Here is a 16,580-nt window from a genome sequence, read left to right as displayed (position 1 = left end):
TTAAGATTTTTATTTGTTTCTTTGGCAGGGAGAGAAAGAGAGCACAAGCAGGGGGAGCAGCAGGCAGAGGGAGAAGGAGAAGCAGGCTTCCCACCGAGCAGCAGAGAGCGCAACATGGGAGACATGGGACTAGATCCCAGGATCCTAGGATCATGACCCAAGCTGAAGGCAGATACTGAACTGACTGAGCCACACAGGTGCCCCCCAATTTCCTATTTTTGATAGAAGTTTAAATAAACCCCTCTTAGATTTATACAAATCCCTATCAAGCATCCAGATAATCCTGTCACTTAGGGAAAGGACAGTTCCAAATTGGCATTTATGAATTATGTCCTATTATCAAAAAAGCTTTGATTATTGCATTTAGAGCTTTCACTCTAACCAACCAACATGTAGTTTTAAAAATTGGGAAATCTTGGGGTGCCTGGCTGTCTCAGTCGGTAGAGCATGCAACTCCTGATCTCAAGGTTGTGAGTTCAAGCCCCATGCTGGGTGTAGAGATTACTTTAAAAAATTAAAACCTCAAAAATAAAACAAAATTGGAGAATTTCAATTGCTTTAAAGATGGAAATGAGAGGGGCACCTGGGTGGCTCAGTCGTTGGGCATCTGCCTTCTGCTCAGGTCATGATCCCAGGGTCCTGGGATCGAGCCCCACGTCTGGCTCTCTGCTGAGCGGAGAGCCTGCTTCTCCCTCTCACTCTCCCCTGCTTGTGTTCCCTCTCTCGCTGTGTCTCTCCCTGTAAAATAAATAAGTGGAATCTTAAAAAAAAAAAAAAAAAGGAAATGAGAGCCTTAATTAGAAAAGATGACTGATACGGGTCCTACCGGTTCAGCATCTGCCTTTGGCTCAGGGTCCTGGGATTGAGTCCCACAGGGGGCTCCTTGCTCATCGGGAAAGTCTCCTTCTCCCTCTCCCTGCCGCTCCCCCTGCTTGTGCTCTTTCTCTGTCAAAGAAATAAAATCTTTGAAAGAAAAAGGTGGGGCGCCTGGGTGGCTCAGTCATTAAGCATCTGCTTTTGGCTCGGGTCATGGTCCCGGGGTCCTGGGATTGAGCCCCACATCGGGCTCCTTGCTCAGTGGGGAGCCTGTTTCTCCCTCTCCTACTCCCTCTGCTTGTGTTCCCTCTCTGGCTGTGTCTCTGGCAAATAAATAAAACCTTAAAAAAAAAAAAGGTGACTGATAAACTAAATTTGATCTAACTGCTGTCTCCAAACTTTGCATGTACTAATAATCTGCAGTTATCCTCTTTACCTGCAGCCACCAAAACAAATAAGCAATTGCTAAAGGTTTTAGATACCATGTACAGTGTTGTCTGAGGATTTTCTTAGGAGTCCTTCAATTTATTGTCTTTTAATTCATGGAACCAGAGACTGTGGAATGAGAAGGACTTCAAAGACCCTTTATCTTTTGCCTTTCCTGTACTTAGAGCATTCCTTCTCAAAAAAATCTGTATACTACAATAGATGTTGAAAATGTGTTCAAGCACACAGAGGCAGCTAAAGCAGAGTATCCAATCACTGTCTATGTTTTTATGCTGATAAAAGGCAGTTTCACAAAAATGAGAAGAAAGCTGACTTCTATTTATACAGCACAAAGTTTATAATCAACAATAACTGAAAATAACATAAGGCCAGAGTTCCTCAGGAAAAGCTGATCAGCAAGTTGACAGTATGAGTTAAGACATGTTTGCTATCAAAAGATGCATTATATGTCAGAAGTCTTTATGGGATACCAACTTCCAACTCAACTTTTCCTTCACACTAGAAGACACACAAAGGAGTGTAATCCTACCAACATCACTGAATATAAGGTGATGGCAGGAGGGAAAGGACAGAAATTATTTCGAATAGCTGTTAACCAGGAAGACATGGTAGAGAATCCACCTGGGAGGCTATTACCAAAAACATACACCCTCTCACAGAATGTATCATAATCTAGGTGTCACACTAATATTCTAATAACTCCCCAAGGTAATTCTGATCACACACCGCTAATCCACCCATCCTCTTACCCCAGAGGAAAACCAGTCTTCCAGTCATCTAGAACCAGAGACTTAAAACAACGGAAAGCTTACTAGGATAGAGTTGGGGAAACTGTTTAATGGAACAATCAGTGGAATTGTTGTATACCTTATTTCCTAGTCTTCAGAACTAGGGGGAAAAAAATGTGAGGAATACCTATCGAATTCCTGAAATTTTGAGCTATACTATTCTTCTACTTCCTTAATTCTTTTTTTTTTTTTTAAATAATCTCTAGGGGCGCCTGGGTGGCTCAGTCGTTAAGCGTCTGCCTTCGCCTCAGGTCATGATCCCAGAGTCCTGGGATGGAGCCCCGCATCAGGCTCCCTGCTCCATGGGAAGCCTGCTTCTCCCTCTCCCATTCCCCCTGCTTGAGTTCCCTCTCTCGCTGTGTCTCTCTGTCAAATAAATAAATAAAATCTTTAAAAAAAAACAAAAGTTATCTCTACCCCCAATGTGGGGCTCAAACTCAGGACCCTGAGATCAAGCACCACATGCTCTACCAACTAACAAGTCAGGCGCCCCTCCTTAACTTGATTCTTTTGAGTTAAACCACTCACTAAAACACTCAACGTCCCAGTGAGTAGTTTAGACCTCAGTATTTCATGCTAATGGTAATCTGTCAGCAGTACTAATGTGCAATACAACCATCTACACAAGGCAATTCTGCCAGCCAGAATTTTTATAGCTGTTAATGTATTAAGTTAACAGTACCAGGCAAGATGTCACCACTATTAGTATCAATAGAACAGGTGTAACAAATTCTTTAGCCTAACATTCAAAGTTTTCCATAGCTCTGCCTTTACCCCTGTTTTACTAAGTATATATCTTGAACCTTCCAGCTTGGATGCCTTTGCTTATTCCAAGAGTTGGCAACTAAAGTCATCTCCCACCCCACCCTCTTCAAGCCCTGCCCACAGCCTGTTTCAGTAAAGCTTGTGGGCTAACAGTTTTTACATTAAAAAAGGGAGGAGGATATATGACAGAGACCATGTGTCCCACAAAGCCCAACGTATTTATTAGGCCTTTCATAGAAAGTTTGCCTACTCCCGGCTTACTCCATTTCTCAGGACCTGAAATCATTTCCTTATCCCATTTCTCCGTATCTACCAATCCAAGATCTACCCATCCATCAAAATGCAGTTGACTATTTAGTGAAGCCTTTCTTGCTACCTTCAATGATACATATTTTTCCTCTTTTAAATGTATCCCTTTTGGAGTCACAAGGGATAGTTTCCAAAGAAAATAGAGATGCAAGGTTTGACAAGAAGGCTACTGCATTAACCTAATTATTTTGCTCTTCCTGCCTTGCCCCTTTGAATCCATCTTCATTAAGACCCCCAGAAAACTCAGGGGTGCCTGGGTGGCTCAGTCGTTAAGTGTCTGCCTTCGGCTCAGGTCATGATCCGGGGGTCCTGGGATCGAGACCTGCATCGGGCTCCTTGCTCAGCGGTAAGCCTCCTTCTCCCTCTCCCCCTGCTCGTATTCCCTCTCTTGCTGTGTCTCTCTCTGTCAAATAAATAAAAAAATATTAAAAAAGGGCGCCTGGGTGGCTCAGTTGGTTAAGCGACTGCCTTCGGCTCAGGTCATGATCCTGGAGTCCTGGGATCGAGTCCCGCATCGGGCTCCCTGCTCAGCAGGGAGTCTGCTTCTCCCTGTGACCCTCTTCCCTCTCATGCTATCTCTCATTCTCTCTCAAATAAATAAAAAAAAAATCTTTAAAAAAAATTTTAAAAAAATATTAAAAAAAAAAGACCACCAGAAAACTCTAGAACACAATCGTAACTACGTCATTCTGTCATCCTATTGCTCTCCATTAGCTATAGAATAAAATCCAAGAATAAAACCCCGACCCCTGCCTGCTTCTCTTATTTCCTGCCATTCCTCCCCTAGTACGTTATCCTTCAGTAACTGCTTTTAGTACCCTCCAAACCCGGTCCAGTCTTAACTTCCCCCATCTCCTACCCCTTCTTTACTTGGGTCGCATGTTTTGCTGGTAAGAGTACAAAAACTGATATACCATCTCCAGAGTAATTTGGTAACATCTATCAAAATTACACAAAGTGTATTTTCCTTACCCTAGCAATTCTACTTACAGGAATTTATTCCACAAATTTATGAAATAACGTGTTTTTTTTAAGATTTTATTTATTCATTTTGAGAGAGAGAGAGACAGAGAGAGCACAAGCAGAGGAAGAGGGAGAAGCACACTCTCTACTGAGCAGGGAGCTCGACACGGGGCTCAATCCCAAGACCCTGAGATCATGAACCGAGCCGAAGGCAGACACTTAACCATCTGAGCCACCCAGGCACCGCTGAGATAACATTTTTAACAAAATTATGCAGCACTGTTTGTAACACAAAAAGACTGGCATCTAAATGTCCATCCATAGGGGACTATAGGAAAAAAAAGTACTGTGCACCCATACAACGAAATACAGTGTAAAATGAAGGTCTTTTATACATATTATTATGTGGCCTACAGGAATATATCTGAAAGGATACAGGGTGCCTGGCTCAGTCGTTAAGCGACTCCTGGGATCGAGCCCCGCATTGGGCTCCCTGCTCCTCGGGAAGCCTGCTTCTCCCTCTCCCACTCCCCCTGCTTGTGTTCCTGCTCTTGCTCTCTCTCTGTCAAATAAATGATACAATCTTAAATAAAATCTTTATTAAAAAAGGATACAGAAGACACTGGTAATTGCCTCAAAGGAAGGGAAGAGTGGCTAGAACACAGAGGTGAGGGAAACTTCACTAAACAAGTCTTCGTGACCTTTTAAATGTTTAATTATGTAAATACACTGCCAGTCCACAGGCACCTGGGTGGCTCAGTTGGTTAAGAGTCGGCCTTCAGCTCAGGTCATGATCCTGGCGCAGACCTGGGACCAAGGCCCACATGGGGCTCCCTGCTCAGCAGGGAGTCTGCTGCTCCCTCTGTCTGCTGCTCCCCCTGCTTTTGCTCCCTCTGTTTCTGACAAATAAGTAAATAAAATATAAAAAAGTATTTTAAAAATAAAGATAAAATAAAATCACATTTTTGTACATAAATAAGTAACAGATTATAACCCACTGACTAAGAACCTATATTTATATAAAAAGACAAGAAAACTAAATATGGTATATATCCTGGACTGGATCCTAGACCAGAAAAAAAAATTTTTCCTATAAAGAACATTATTGGAACAAATGGCAATATTCAAAAATTCAAAAGAAGTTTGTATATTAAATAATACTATTATATCAAGACTACTTCTGGATTTTGGTAAGTATATTGTGGTTATATAAGAGAATGTCCTAGTTTACAGAAAATAATACATTATGCTACTTAGGATAAAAAGGTATCGCAGCTGTAACTTACACTAGAAGTTCAGAAAAGTAATCTACAATATAAACAGAAACAGAAAAATTAAGTAAAGTGTTGACATCTGGGGAATCAAGATGAACAAATGGGAATTTGAATACTACTCTTGCAACTTTTTCATAAGTATAAAATTATGGCAAAATACAAACTTAAAAGTACAAAAAATGTTTTTATAATGCAAATCACCATCCCTGAATATTTCTGTGTTTTTCTAAAGCAACTTACAGTATTATGTACCATATTTAAGAAGAGGTAAGAGTATAGTTAAAACCTTACCCAGGGGCACCTGGCTGCCTCAGTTGGTAGAGCAAGAGAACTTCCCCCCAACTTAAGATTTATTTATTTCTTTATCTGACAGAGAAGGAGAGTACACAAGCAGGGGGTGCAGCAGGCAGAGGGAAAGGGAGAAGCAGGCTCCCTGATGAGCAGAGACCAGGAGGACTTGGGGCTTGATCTCAGGACTCTGGGATCATGATGTGAACCCAAGGCAGATGAACTGACTGAGCCACCCGAGTGCCCCCAGCATGAGACTCTTGATCTCAGGGTCGTTGTTCAGTTCAAGCCCTTTTTATAGGGCATAGAGTTTACTTAAAATAAATAGGGGCGGGGCGCCTAGGTGGCTCAGTTGTTAAGTGTCTGCCCTCGGCTCAGGTCATGGTCCCAGGGTCCTGGGATCGAGCCCCACATCGGACTCCCTGCTCTGCAGGAAGCCTGCTTCTCCCTCTCCCACTCCTGCTTGTGTTCCCTCTCTCACTGTGTCTCTCTCTGTCAAATAAATAAATAAAATCTTTAAAAAAATAAAAATAAAAATAAATAGGGGCACCTGGGTGGCTTAGTCGGTTCAGCATCCAACTCGATTTCAGCTTGGGTCATGATCTCATGCATCTTGAGATCGAGCCCCACACGGGGCAGGGAGTCTTAAGATTCTCTCCCTCTGCCACTCCCCTCTCCAGCGCACATGTGTGCTATCTCTCTCAAATAAATAAATCTTTTTTTTTTTAAAGATTTTATTTATTTGACAGAGAGAGATACAGCGAAAGAGGGAACACAAGCTCAGAGTGAGAGAGAGGGAGGAAAGCAGGCTTCCCGCTGAGCAGGGAGCCTGATATGGGGCTCGAACCCAGGACCCTGGGATCATGACCTGAGCCGAAGGCAGACACTTAACGACTGAGCCACCCAGGCGCCCCATCAAATAAATAAATCTTAAAATAAATTAATTAAATTTAATTGATTAATAAAAACTAAAACAAAAACACTTAGCCAGGGATGCCTGGGTAGCTCAGTTGTTCAAGCATCTGCCTTTGGCTCAGCTCATGATCTCAGGGTCCTGGGATCGAGTCCCGCAATGGGCTCCCTGCTCAGGTAAGTCTGCTTTTCTTCCTCTGCCCCTCCTGCTACTCATGCTCTCTCCTCTCTCTCACACAAATATACAAATAAAATCCTAAAAAAAAAAAACAAAAACAAATCAACAACAACAAAAAAATAAACACTTAGCCAGACCAACCCATCAAGGGAAAATTAGGTGAAGCTTAAGACAACTGGAGCAGCGGACCCTAAGCCGCTCTAGGCAGCTAAAGAATGAATGCTGGAGGAACTAAAACCAACATCACCCTCTTCTCCCATACCTCTCCCTCACCACTCAGAACTTCCCTCTCCTAAACCATCCCTACCTTTACTCTCAGTCATAACGAAGACTTGCTTTATGCCTGCCTTTTCTCCCTGTAAGGTTGGCTCCACTTCTCTAGAGGGAAACAAAGGCATAATCACTTTCTCAATATTAAGGACCAAAAAACCTTGGCACATTTTTGGGAGAAATGTTACTAGTATTTAAGATTTTATAGAGAGGGGAGGCAGAGGGCAGGCAGTGGTAAGGATATAAACTACCTAAAAAATACACAGGAAGGGGGCGCCTGGGTGGCTCAGTTGGTTGAGCGACTGCCTTCGGCGCAGGTCATGATCCTGGAGTCTCGGGATCGAGTCCCGCATTGGGCTCCCTGCTCGGCAGGGAGTCTGCTTCTCCCTCTGACCCTCTCCCTTCTCATGTTCTCTCTCTATCTCATTCTCTCTCTCAAATAAATAAATAATCTTTAAAAAAAATAAAAGATAAAAATCTTAAAAAAAAAAAATACATGGGAGGGATGCCTGGGTGGCTCAATCAGTTAAGTGTCTGTCTTCAGCTCAGATCATGATCCCAGGGCCCTAGGATCGAGGCCCGCACCGGACTCCTTGCTCAACAGGGAGCCTGCTTCTCCCTCTGCTTGTGCTCGCTCGCTCGTACTCTATCTCTGGCAAATAAATAAAATCTTAAAAAAAATAAAAATAGAAAATAAAAAATACATGGGAATTAGAGATAACTGTATTGATTAGTGTAGTTCTAGGGATATAAGGTAAAAATGAATAAATCTGTGCTGTTCAATGTCTGTTCTCATGTGGATTCAAAAAATTAAAAGCAAGCATGACCTCTGCATGGAGATGGCTAAGTTAACAAAGAAATAAGGGAAACATTTGTAAGAGAGGAAAAGATCAAAGTAGCGTGTCAAGGGAGCTGTGCTATGCCTGGTATTAACATCTCACTTGAGCTGCTGAAGAGGTCAGATTACATATTTGTCGCCATCAGCTAATTTAATTGAAAGGTCTAGCCAACTCCAAAGCTATAAATTCAGACAGAAGGATACCTAGCTCTGGGTTATTCTAAATTTTACTTTGATTATCTGCATTTAATTAAGGAATACAAAACAGAAAAGTAGAATCAAATCTTCAAGAGCCACATTCCAAACTAAAGGTTCACTTCGTTAAGTCCATATACTATATTGGATGATCCATATTTGACAGCTCCTCACAGGGCCATGCAAAATTAATCTGGACATTTCCTGGGCTTTTGATGTTCACTGCCATCATCTGTTTCACTGCTAAGATCAGGAAACATATGGGATGAATTGGTAAACGATGCTGAGAGTTTCTGTTGCTTTTTTTTTAATTCATCTCTAAAGCTAATTCAGGATACCTCTGAACAAGACCAAGATCTAGTACAGTAGTGGCCTCTAAATTATATTCCAATTCCTAGGACATTTTTTTTTAAAGATTTTATTTGACAGAGAAAGAAAGACAGCGAGAGAGGGAACACAAGCAGGGGGAGTGGGAGAGGGAGAAGCAGGCTCCCGGCAGAGCAGGGAACCCAACGTGGGGCTCGATCCGAGGACCCTGAGATCATGACCCGAGCTGAAGGCAGATGCTTAACGACTGAGCCACCCAGGCCCCCCTAGGACATTTTTTTTTTTTTAAACAAGAGATGTTAAGGGTGCCTGGGTGGCTCAGTCGTTGAGCATCTGCCTTTGGCTCAGGTCATGGTCCCAGGGTCCTGGGATCGAGCCCGACATCGGGCTCCCTGCTTGGCAGGGGGCCTGCTTCTCCCTCTCCCACTCCCTCTGCTTGTGTTCCCTCTCTCGCTGTGTCTCTGTCAAATGAATGAATGAAATCTTAAAAAAAAAAAAAAAAGATGTTAGAGGAATAAAGTTCCTTAAGAAAGATGGGAAATCAAGTAACTTCAGGGGAACACCAGGGTCCAAGGAACACATGTCTAAAAACCTCTAGTCTAGTCAGTAAAAAGAAGCCATGTGATAGTAAAAAACAGTGGGTTTTGGACTTAGGTCTCAATGGAAAATGAACTCAACACCAGGACTGAACTAAGTCTGAATAGTGCATCTGCTACTGATTAACTGTGTGACCTTGGGCAATTTAAGTGCTCTGAGCCTTACTTCCTCATCAAACAGAGATACTAACTCCCTCCCAAGGTTGTTCCAAGAATTACATGAGATGACATACATGAAAAACGCCCAGCAGAAAACCTAGCAAAGACCCCCTTTTTAAAGAATTCAACTGGACTTAAAATCTGATTCAGTTGACACATCTGCAATGGACTCATTTCACAAGTTTAATTTATGGTACCCCAGCCCCTATAATTCCAGGTAGCCTCAAGGCCTTCAAGGGGCCAGAGAAAGAAACCAGAGACAGGCAAAAACAGCCATAATACAACCCAGAGACAGGATCTGTCACATGTACATATACTAGCTCATATTGCACATGGGGTCAGTCAGTATAGCAAGAGTGTGGCCCCTCTTCTTGGTAATCTTACCAAAGCAGAAACAACAACCAGGGAGAGATTGTCCCTCATTAAGCCTTCAAGCTTTCACAAATTTGAAGTAAATCTTTACAATTCAGTGACTGCTTTCTATAATATGAGGTTCAAAACAATACTCTAAAACTAAGGAGTGAGGGGCGCCTGGGTGGCTCAGTTGGTTAAGCAACTGCCTTCGGCTCAGGGTCCTGGAGTTGGCTCAGGGTCCTGGAGTTCCAGGATCAAGTCCCGCATTGGACTCCCTGCTTGAGCAGGGAGTCTGCTTCTCCCTCTGACCCTCCCCTCTCTCATGCTCTCTATCTCATTCTCTCTCAAATAAATAAACAAAATCTTTAAATAAAAAATAAAAAAATAAAACTAAGGAGTAAGGATAAAACTGGCAGGTGAGAAATCTTTTTTCCACACCTCTTTCCTCCCAGTTTTTCCTTATCCTGGAAGAGGTATGAACTTAGTGAATTAACTCATCTTGATCCTAGTGCTGCATTCATTTATTGTACACCATCTTTTAAATGATCTTTTCTGCCTAAAAGCATTCACTAAATTCAAATAACTAATCATAAAGTCTAGATCTGCATGTTCCACAACAGGCTTAATACTCAAGAACAAGCGTAAAGTCGATTTATATATAGGAAAGCCAATGAGTTCCAAACCAGCACAAATGCATTCAACAGTCAAAGATGAAGACAAAAATCATTACAAGTATCCAAAATGTGATTCAATTTAATAAGTCCCAATTCTCAAAATAACCAGTCAATAATCCTCAAAACAGCTAAAATCAAAGAATAACTTTTTGTTTTTTAAAGTTTTTATTCAGTCATTTGACATAGAGAGAGCAAGAGAGGGAACACAAGCAGGGGGAATGGGAGAGGGAAAAGCAGGCTTCCCGCGGAGCAGGGAGCCTGATGTGGGCTCAATCCCAGGACCCCAGGATCATGACCTGAGCCGAACCTAACGAATGAGCCACCCAGGTGCCCCTGTTTTGTTTTGTTTCAAGTGGGCTCCATGCCCAACGTGGGGCTTGAATTCAGGACCCTGCGATAAAGGGTCGTACACTCTAGTGACTAAGCCAGCCAGGTGTCCAGATAACTTTGTTACTGACAGGAAAACTTATACCCAATTCTACACAAGAACTCACTGAAGTATCAACTTTAAATTAACATGCAGATAGCAAGTGACTGAGTAATTAAAGTTTTGTAGCAATATTATTACTCTCAAAGCCTTCAGCTCACTTCACACTGCTCTGTCATGGGGTAGAGGTGGGAGATGCGATTGGGTATATACAACATGAGGCAACAAAGGATCTAAACATCTCCCTCAAAGAGGGGAGAAACAACCAGAAAAAGTTCTGTAGTGCAGTAGTATTTAGATATCTGTAAGAACTGCTTCCCTTCCCTTATAAATGCTATACTCTGAGAACTTAGATGACCTTTCAAATATAGGAACTTCACAGTATCAGAGTACAGAAATGAGGGTTTGATTTTCCCATTCATTGATGGTCAACACATTTTTTTTGAAGATCTTATTTATTTGTCAGAGCGAGAGAGCCCAAGCAGGGGGAGCAGCAAGCAGAGGGAGAAGCAGGTTCCCCGCCGAGTAAGGAGCCCAATGCAGGACTCAATCCCAGGACCCTGGATCATGACTGGAGCAGAAGGCAGCCGCTTAACTGACTGAGCCACCCAGACATCCCGGTCAACACTTTTTTAAGGTGATCTCTATGCCCAAAGTGGAGCTCGAACTCAACACCCTGAGATCAAGTCACATGCTCTACCAAGTGAGCCAGGCAGGTGCCCCGAAGGTCAACTTTAAGATTTTTTTTTTTTTTTAAGTAATCTCTCCATCCAACATGGGGCTCAAACCTACAACCCTGAAATCAAGAGTCACATGCAACCAAGCCAGCCAGGTGCCCCAGTCAGCTCATTTTAAGTTAACAGCTACCTCAATGTTAAGAGCTCAGGCTCTGCTGTCAGATCTAGATTTTAATCTGGGCTTTGTCATTTATTAGTTCTATAACACCTGAGTCAATTTCATAATTTATAAAATCAGGATATATACCTACCTAGAAGACTGGAGGATTAAAAGGCAAAAGGTAAATGCATGATATCTAGCCCAAAATAAACATTCACTATGAAGTTATTACTAGGCAGGAATTATCCTCATTTACAGATTAAACAGTCTCAGAAGTTGAAAAACTTCCCAGAACTGGGCCTTAAACCCAACGTCGGCCTGCAAATTCTTTTTCTTTCTTTTTTTTTAAAGATTTTATTTATTTATTTGAGAGAGAGAATGAGGTAGAGAGAGAGCATGAGAGGGGAGAGGGTCAGAGGGAGAAGCAGACTCCCTGCCGAGCAGGGAGCCCAATGCAGGACCCGATCCCGGGACTCCAGGATCATGACCTGAGCCGAAGGCAGTCGCTTAACCAACTGAGCTACCCAGGCGCCCCAAAACTCACCCCTTTTGAATAGTAATGCACAGGGCCCATCTGCCATATCTGTAATCAAGCTGTTCACTAGTAAGTATGGTCATTTACCATTTTACTTGTAACTGTTCAGAATTCTTTGAAGGGCCAATGGCATATACATTTCTCCATGTTTAAGGACTTCCCACTTACCCTGTTAAGGCAAATAAGATCAAAAACATGCAGATACTATAACTATTAAGGAGCTTACATTTAGGAGTTCATATTCCTAGACAATCAAGAAGGCAGAATGAGGTAAGTGTCATGAAAGAAAAGAGCTGCAGTGGGCGCCTGGGTGGCTCAGTTGGTTAAGCGACTGCCTTCGGCTCAGGTCATGATCCTGGAGTCCCGGGATCGAGTCCCGCATCGGGCTCCCTGCTCAGCAGGGAGTCTGCTTCTCCCTCTGACCCTCTTCCCTCTTGTGCTATCTCTCATTCTCTCTCAAACAAATAAATAAAATCTTTAAAAAAAAAAGAAAAGAGCTGCAGTGCTGTGAAACATTCTGGAATAGGCTTCCTTGCCCATCTGGCCCGTGCCAGGAACAACTCCAGCCAGAACTCACTAACAAGGTATACAAGCTTTAATCAGGTTCCCGCAGGTCCAAATCTGGAGAACTACACACTAAGCCCTCAAGCGAATCCAAGTATCTGCTCGGTACCTAAAGAGGTCCACCATTCCTCCTCCTGGAAAAATCCCCTCTCCCTCTTAGGCCTGGTTCAAATGTCACCTCCTTTCCTAAACCTTACTTGGACCTTCAAAGAACAATTAGTTATTCTTACCCTGTATTCCCAAAAGACTTTGCTTCCAGCACTTAAAGCACTTTATTATTATCTATGCAAGAGTGCAGGGCCGCTACATCCTAAGTCTTCCTTGTATCCTCAGGCACAAAATATTGGGTCAAGCACAGTATAAGTACTCTACATATATTATATACATTATTATATACACATTATCAATCATCACAAAACTGTAAATGGGGCAGACTCTCATCAACTCAATTTTAACAGATGAGGAAAATAAAGTGCCCAGAAAGGTTGAATAATGTGCCCAAAGTCTCAAAGTTAACAGGACTGGAACCCAAGATTTCAACCTAGGCACAACTCCAGAAGTGAATCCTAATAGACCTCATGGGTTGAAAAGGTCCCACTAAAAGTAAATGGTCCCCACCCCCAATATGCAGTTATTATTCACACCAGGGTATGAAAAGACAATACTGAGCGCCTGGGTGGCTCAGTTGGTTAAGCGACTGCCTTCGGCTCAGGTCATGATCCTGGAGTCCCAGGATGGAGTCCCAGGATCGAGTCCCGCATCGGGCTCCCTGCTGCTCAGCGGGGAAACGTCTCCCTCTGACCCTCCCCCCTCATGTGCCCCCCCTTCCTCGCTCTCTCAAATAAATAAATAAAATCTTTAAAAAAAAAAAAGACAAGACAATACTGGAACTTCTTATATTTGTTTTAGTTCATCCTTTGCAAAACGTCCATTTTTGCATGTTATAAAATGTACATAACATAGAATACAGTTACCACTGTAATAGTAACTTAAAAAATACACATGCGTGCACACTCAACCCTATCTACTGTTCTTATACTAAAAACATTTGAAGCCAATGCTGTAGACGACTTCCCCCAAGGACTGTGAGCTCCTCCACTCTCTGCCCAGCACTTCAGTTAGACACATTAACCAATCAAGACTATAGGTAAGCTCCAAGAGGCAAGAATCTGCTTTATTCATCTTTGTAAGCCCTATAATAGCACAGGGCCTGGTGCTTAGCAGATGGTCAATGCTGAATCTAACTGTATCATGGAAACGTCACTGAAAAAATCCTCTCAATATTTTAATGCAACATACTATATATGCCTCCAGATTAAAAGAAAAAGTGTACTAAGCATGCTAAAAATGTAATATAAAATTCTATTAGGAACACTAAAATAAATAAATAAATCTGTTACATAACAGAACCAAAAACTGTACTTTGGGGGTATATTTTAAACCAAAAATTGCATAAAACAGATTTGGACATAAAAAACCTGAGTTTAAAAGTCCTTTCTTTTGAGGTGCCTGGGTGGCTCAGTCGTTAAGCATCTGCCTTTGGTTCAGGGCATGATCCCAGGGTCCTGGGATCGAGCCCAGCATCGGGCTCCCTGCTCTGCGGGAAGCCTGCTTCTCCCTCTCCCACTCCCCCTGCTTGTGTTCCCTCTCTCGCTGTCTCTGTCAAATAAATAAAATCTTTAAAAAAAGAAAGTTCTTTCTTTTACAGAGATGGTGCATCTTAGACCTAAAGGGTTACCCCTGCCTCTCTTTTGTTAGAAGCTCCAAGAGGAAAGGCTCAAAATATCAAAAGCAGCAACTGCAGGCTTGATATGAAGAGGCATTGCTGGATGCACCTACTTTGCATTTCTTCAATCCAACTTTTAATGAGTGTCAAAGAAGAGAGGCCAGGTAAAGCCTCCCTTTTTTTAATTTTACTTGTGCAAATTTATTTATTATTTATTTTTAAGATTTCATTTATTCATTTGAGAGAGACACACAGCGAGAGCGGGAACACAAGCAGGGGGAGTGGGAGAAGGAGAAGCAGGCTTCCGCGGAGCAGGGAGCCCGATGCGGGGCTCGATCCCAGGACCCTGGGACCACGACCCGAGCCAAAGGCAGACGCTCAACGACTGAGCCACCCAGGCGCCCTAAAGCCTCCCTTTTATATGAAAGCCTGAGGGCTCTGAGGCTAGATCAGTGTTCCTCAGTTTCATCTGCTGCAAAATGGGCATATTCAAATACTAAACTCTTATTTACACTATCACCAGGATTAAATGAAGAGAAAACAAGCGAAATGGTCTTGTTTCCTCATTTACTTTGTATCCCCCCCCCCCCTCCCCAAACCAAACTCAAAGACTGAGTTTGGCCTATCCATTTTTTTGGCTATATCCCCAGGGTCGAGAATGGTACTTTTTACTTAATAAATAATTTAATAAATACTGAATGAATAGAATACAAAATGCCTGCTGCTCAAAAATTGTTGACTATGACTGTCATTGTAACAAGAAACAATTAAAATTTTATTGTTGTTATTAAGAGATACCACCCCCCTCCCCAAGGATCTCAAAATTCTAGGAGGAACACTAGACAAATGCGGGAATAAAGAAATGGAGGTAAGAAAAACAACTGGATCATAAAGCAGGGCTAACCGAAGACAACATCTTAAACAAATACACAACCAGAGCCCATTTTCGGGCTTTTCCGAAGGAGGTTCAACCCGAATGAGGTTTATCAGCGATTCCAGTAATTACAGTTTTCACGCTTCTGTATGTCCCAGTTTGTGCCAAGCATTCTACTGGCCCCACAAAACCCAAGAACCCTGGCGGGGGATATGGGGGTGGAAATGCTCTTCACACCCCCATTTTGCAGAAGGAACTGAGGCTCCGAAAGACCCAAGGTCACATCCCCTAAGCAGGGGAGCCAGAATATGAACCCAGGCAGTCTGACCCCTGAGCCTGCACTCAACAGGCCCCCTCAAAGAGGCCATCCTCGCCTCCTCCACAATCCACTACACACCCCTTGAAATTGGGCGTGTGTAATACTTCCCCAGGAGCCGGACTTAGTGACCCCAGCGCCGGGAGAACAAAACAATCCTTGTCCGCCGGGAAATCGGATGGACGCCGGCCGGGCCTGGGCTCCGAGGCCGCGGTCCCCACAGCTTCGTTCACATCGCTAGCCCCGAGCCCTCCGGCGGGCGCATGAAGCTCCCGGACGGTCTCGAGAACGCGGGAAGGCCCGACCCGCCGCGTGACCTTGGATCTGCCGCCTGCTTCAGGCCTCAGTTTCCCCAACCCCGCCTCGCACCGGGGGCCTCTCAGGAGCCCGCGCCTGTGGAGCAGAAGGCCCCTCACACGCCCCCCTCAGCCTCCCGCCTTCCCGCCCTGCTTACGCTGGAAGGCGGCCGCTCCAGGGACGCCCACCATCGCCAAGGGCCTCCGCCGTGCACCGCCTGCCTCCACCCGCGGCCCGGGCCGCTCGCAGGCGCCGCCGCGGGAGTTGAAGCCGCGACGCTCGACAGCCCCAGCACGGCCGCTGCAGCCGCCCCCAACGCCACCGTTAGGCCGCGCGCCGCCCCGCCCCCCGGTTGGCTCCGCCCCGCCCGCCGGGCACGCCCCCGCCGCGCGCCCTCGCCCGCCGGACAAACGCACGCGGAAGCCCGGCCCCAAGGCCTGCTCCAGCTAAGCCCCGCCCCCTGACCTGCCACGCCCCTTCCGCGCGAACCTGAGGCCCTATCCAGGCGCATCCAGCTTCTCAGACCCGCCCCTCCTGTGTCACGCGCGCCCATCACGCGCCAGGCCCACGCGTCTGGCGCTGGGCTTCCGGCTGTGGCCGGGGCAGGAACCCAGGCCTAGAGGAGGAGGTGAGGCCCTAGAGGGTGGAGCTTAGCGGGGGAGGGGACAGCGCTGCACCTGAGTTCTCCAGGTTAGGGCTTGGTCGCCCAAACCGTGTCGTTGGGTAAGTCACTTCCCCCTTTTAGCCTACCCTGTGCCAAATGTCTAAAATGTCGTCATCATGGTATTGATAACAGTTATCATTTCTATTACTGAGCTCTTTATCATTTTCAGGTGTTTACATACACTCAT

General features: G+C 44.3%; 1 protein-coding gene across 2 annotated transcripts in view; it reads right to left on the bottom strand.

Annotated features, from left to right (window-relative positions):
- CBFA2T2 (CBFA2/RUNX1 partner transcriptional co-repressor 2) overlaps positions 1 to 16,005 on the bottom strand; it is a 150,633-nt gene extending 134,628 nt beyond the window's left edge. For both annotated transcript variants that reach the window (XM_028118809.2, XM_028118810.2), the window contains exon 1: positions 15,887 to 16,005. In XM_028118809.2, the coding sequence (XP_027974610.1) occupies positions 15,887 to 15,920 (34 nt within the window). In that variant the 5' untranslated portion in view covers positions 15,921 to 16,005. The remainder of the gene's footprint in view (positions 1 to 15,886) is intronic.
- Between the last annotated feature and the right edge of the window lie 575 nt (positions 16,006 to 16,580).

This window comes from Eumetopias jubatus, unplaced genomic scaffold (genome assembly GCF_037043125.1).
Source record: "Eumetopias jubatus isolate StellerSeaLion01/CBP00866 unplaced genomic scaffold, mEumJub1_p1.0 scaffold_9, whole genome shotgun sequence".
In the NCBI taxonomy this organism is placed as follows: domain Eukaryota; kingdom Metazoa; phylum Chordata; class Mammalia; order Carnivora; family Otariidae; genus Eumetopias; species Eumetopias jubatus.
This window is presented reverse-complemented; position numbering and strand designations above follow the sequence as displayed.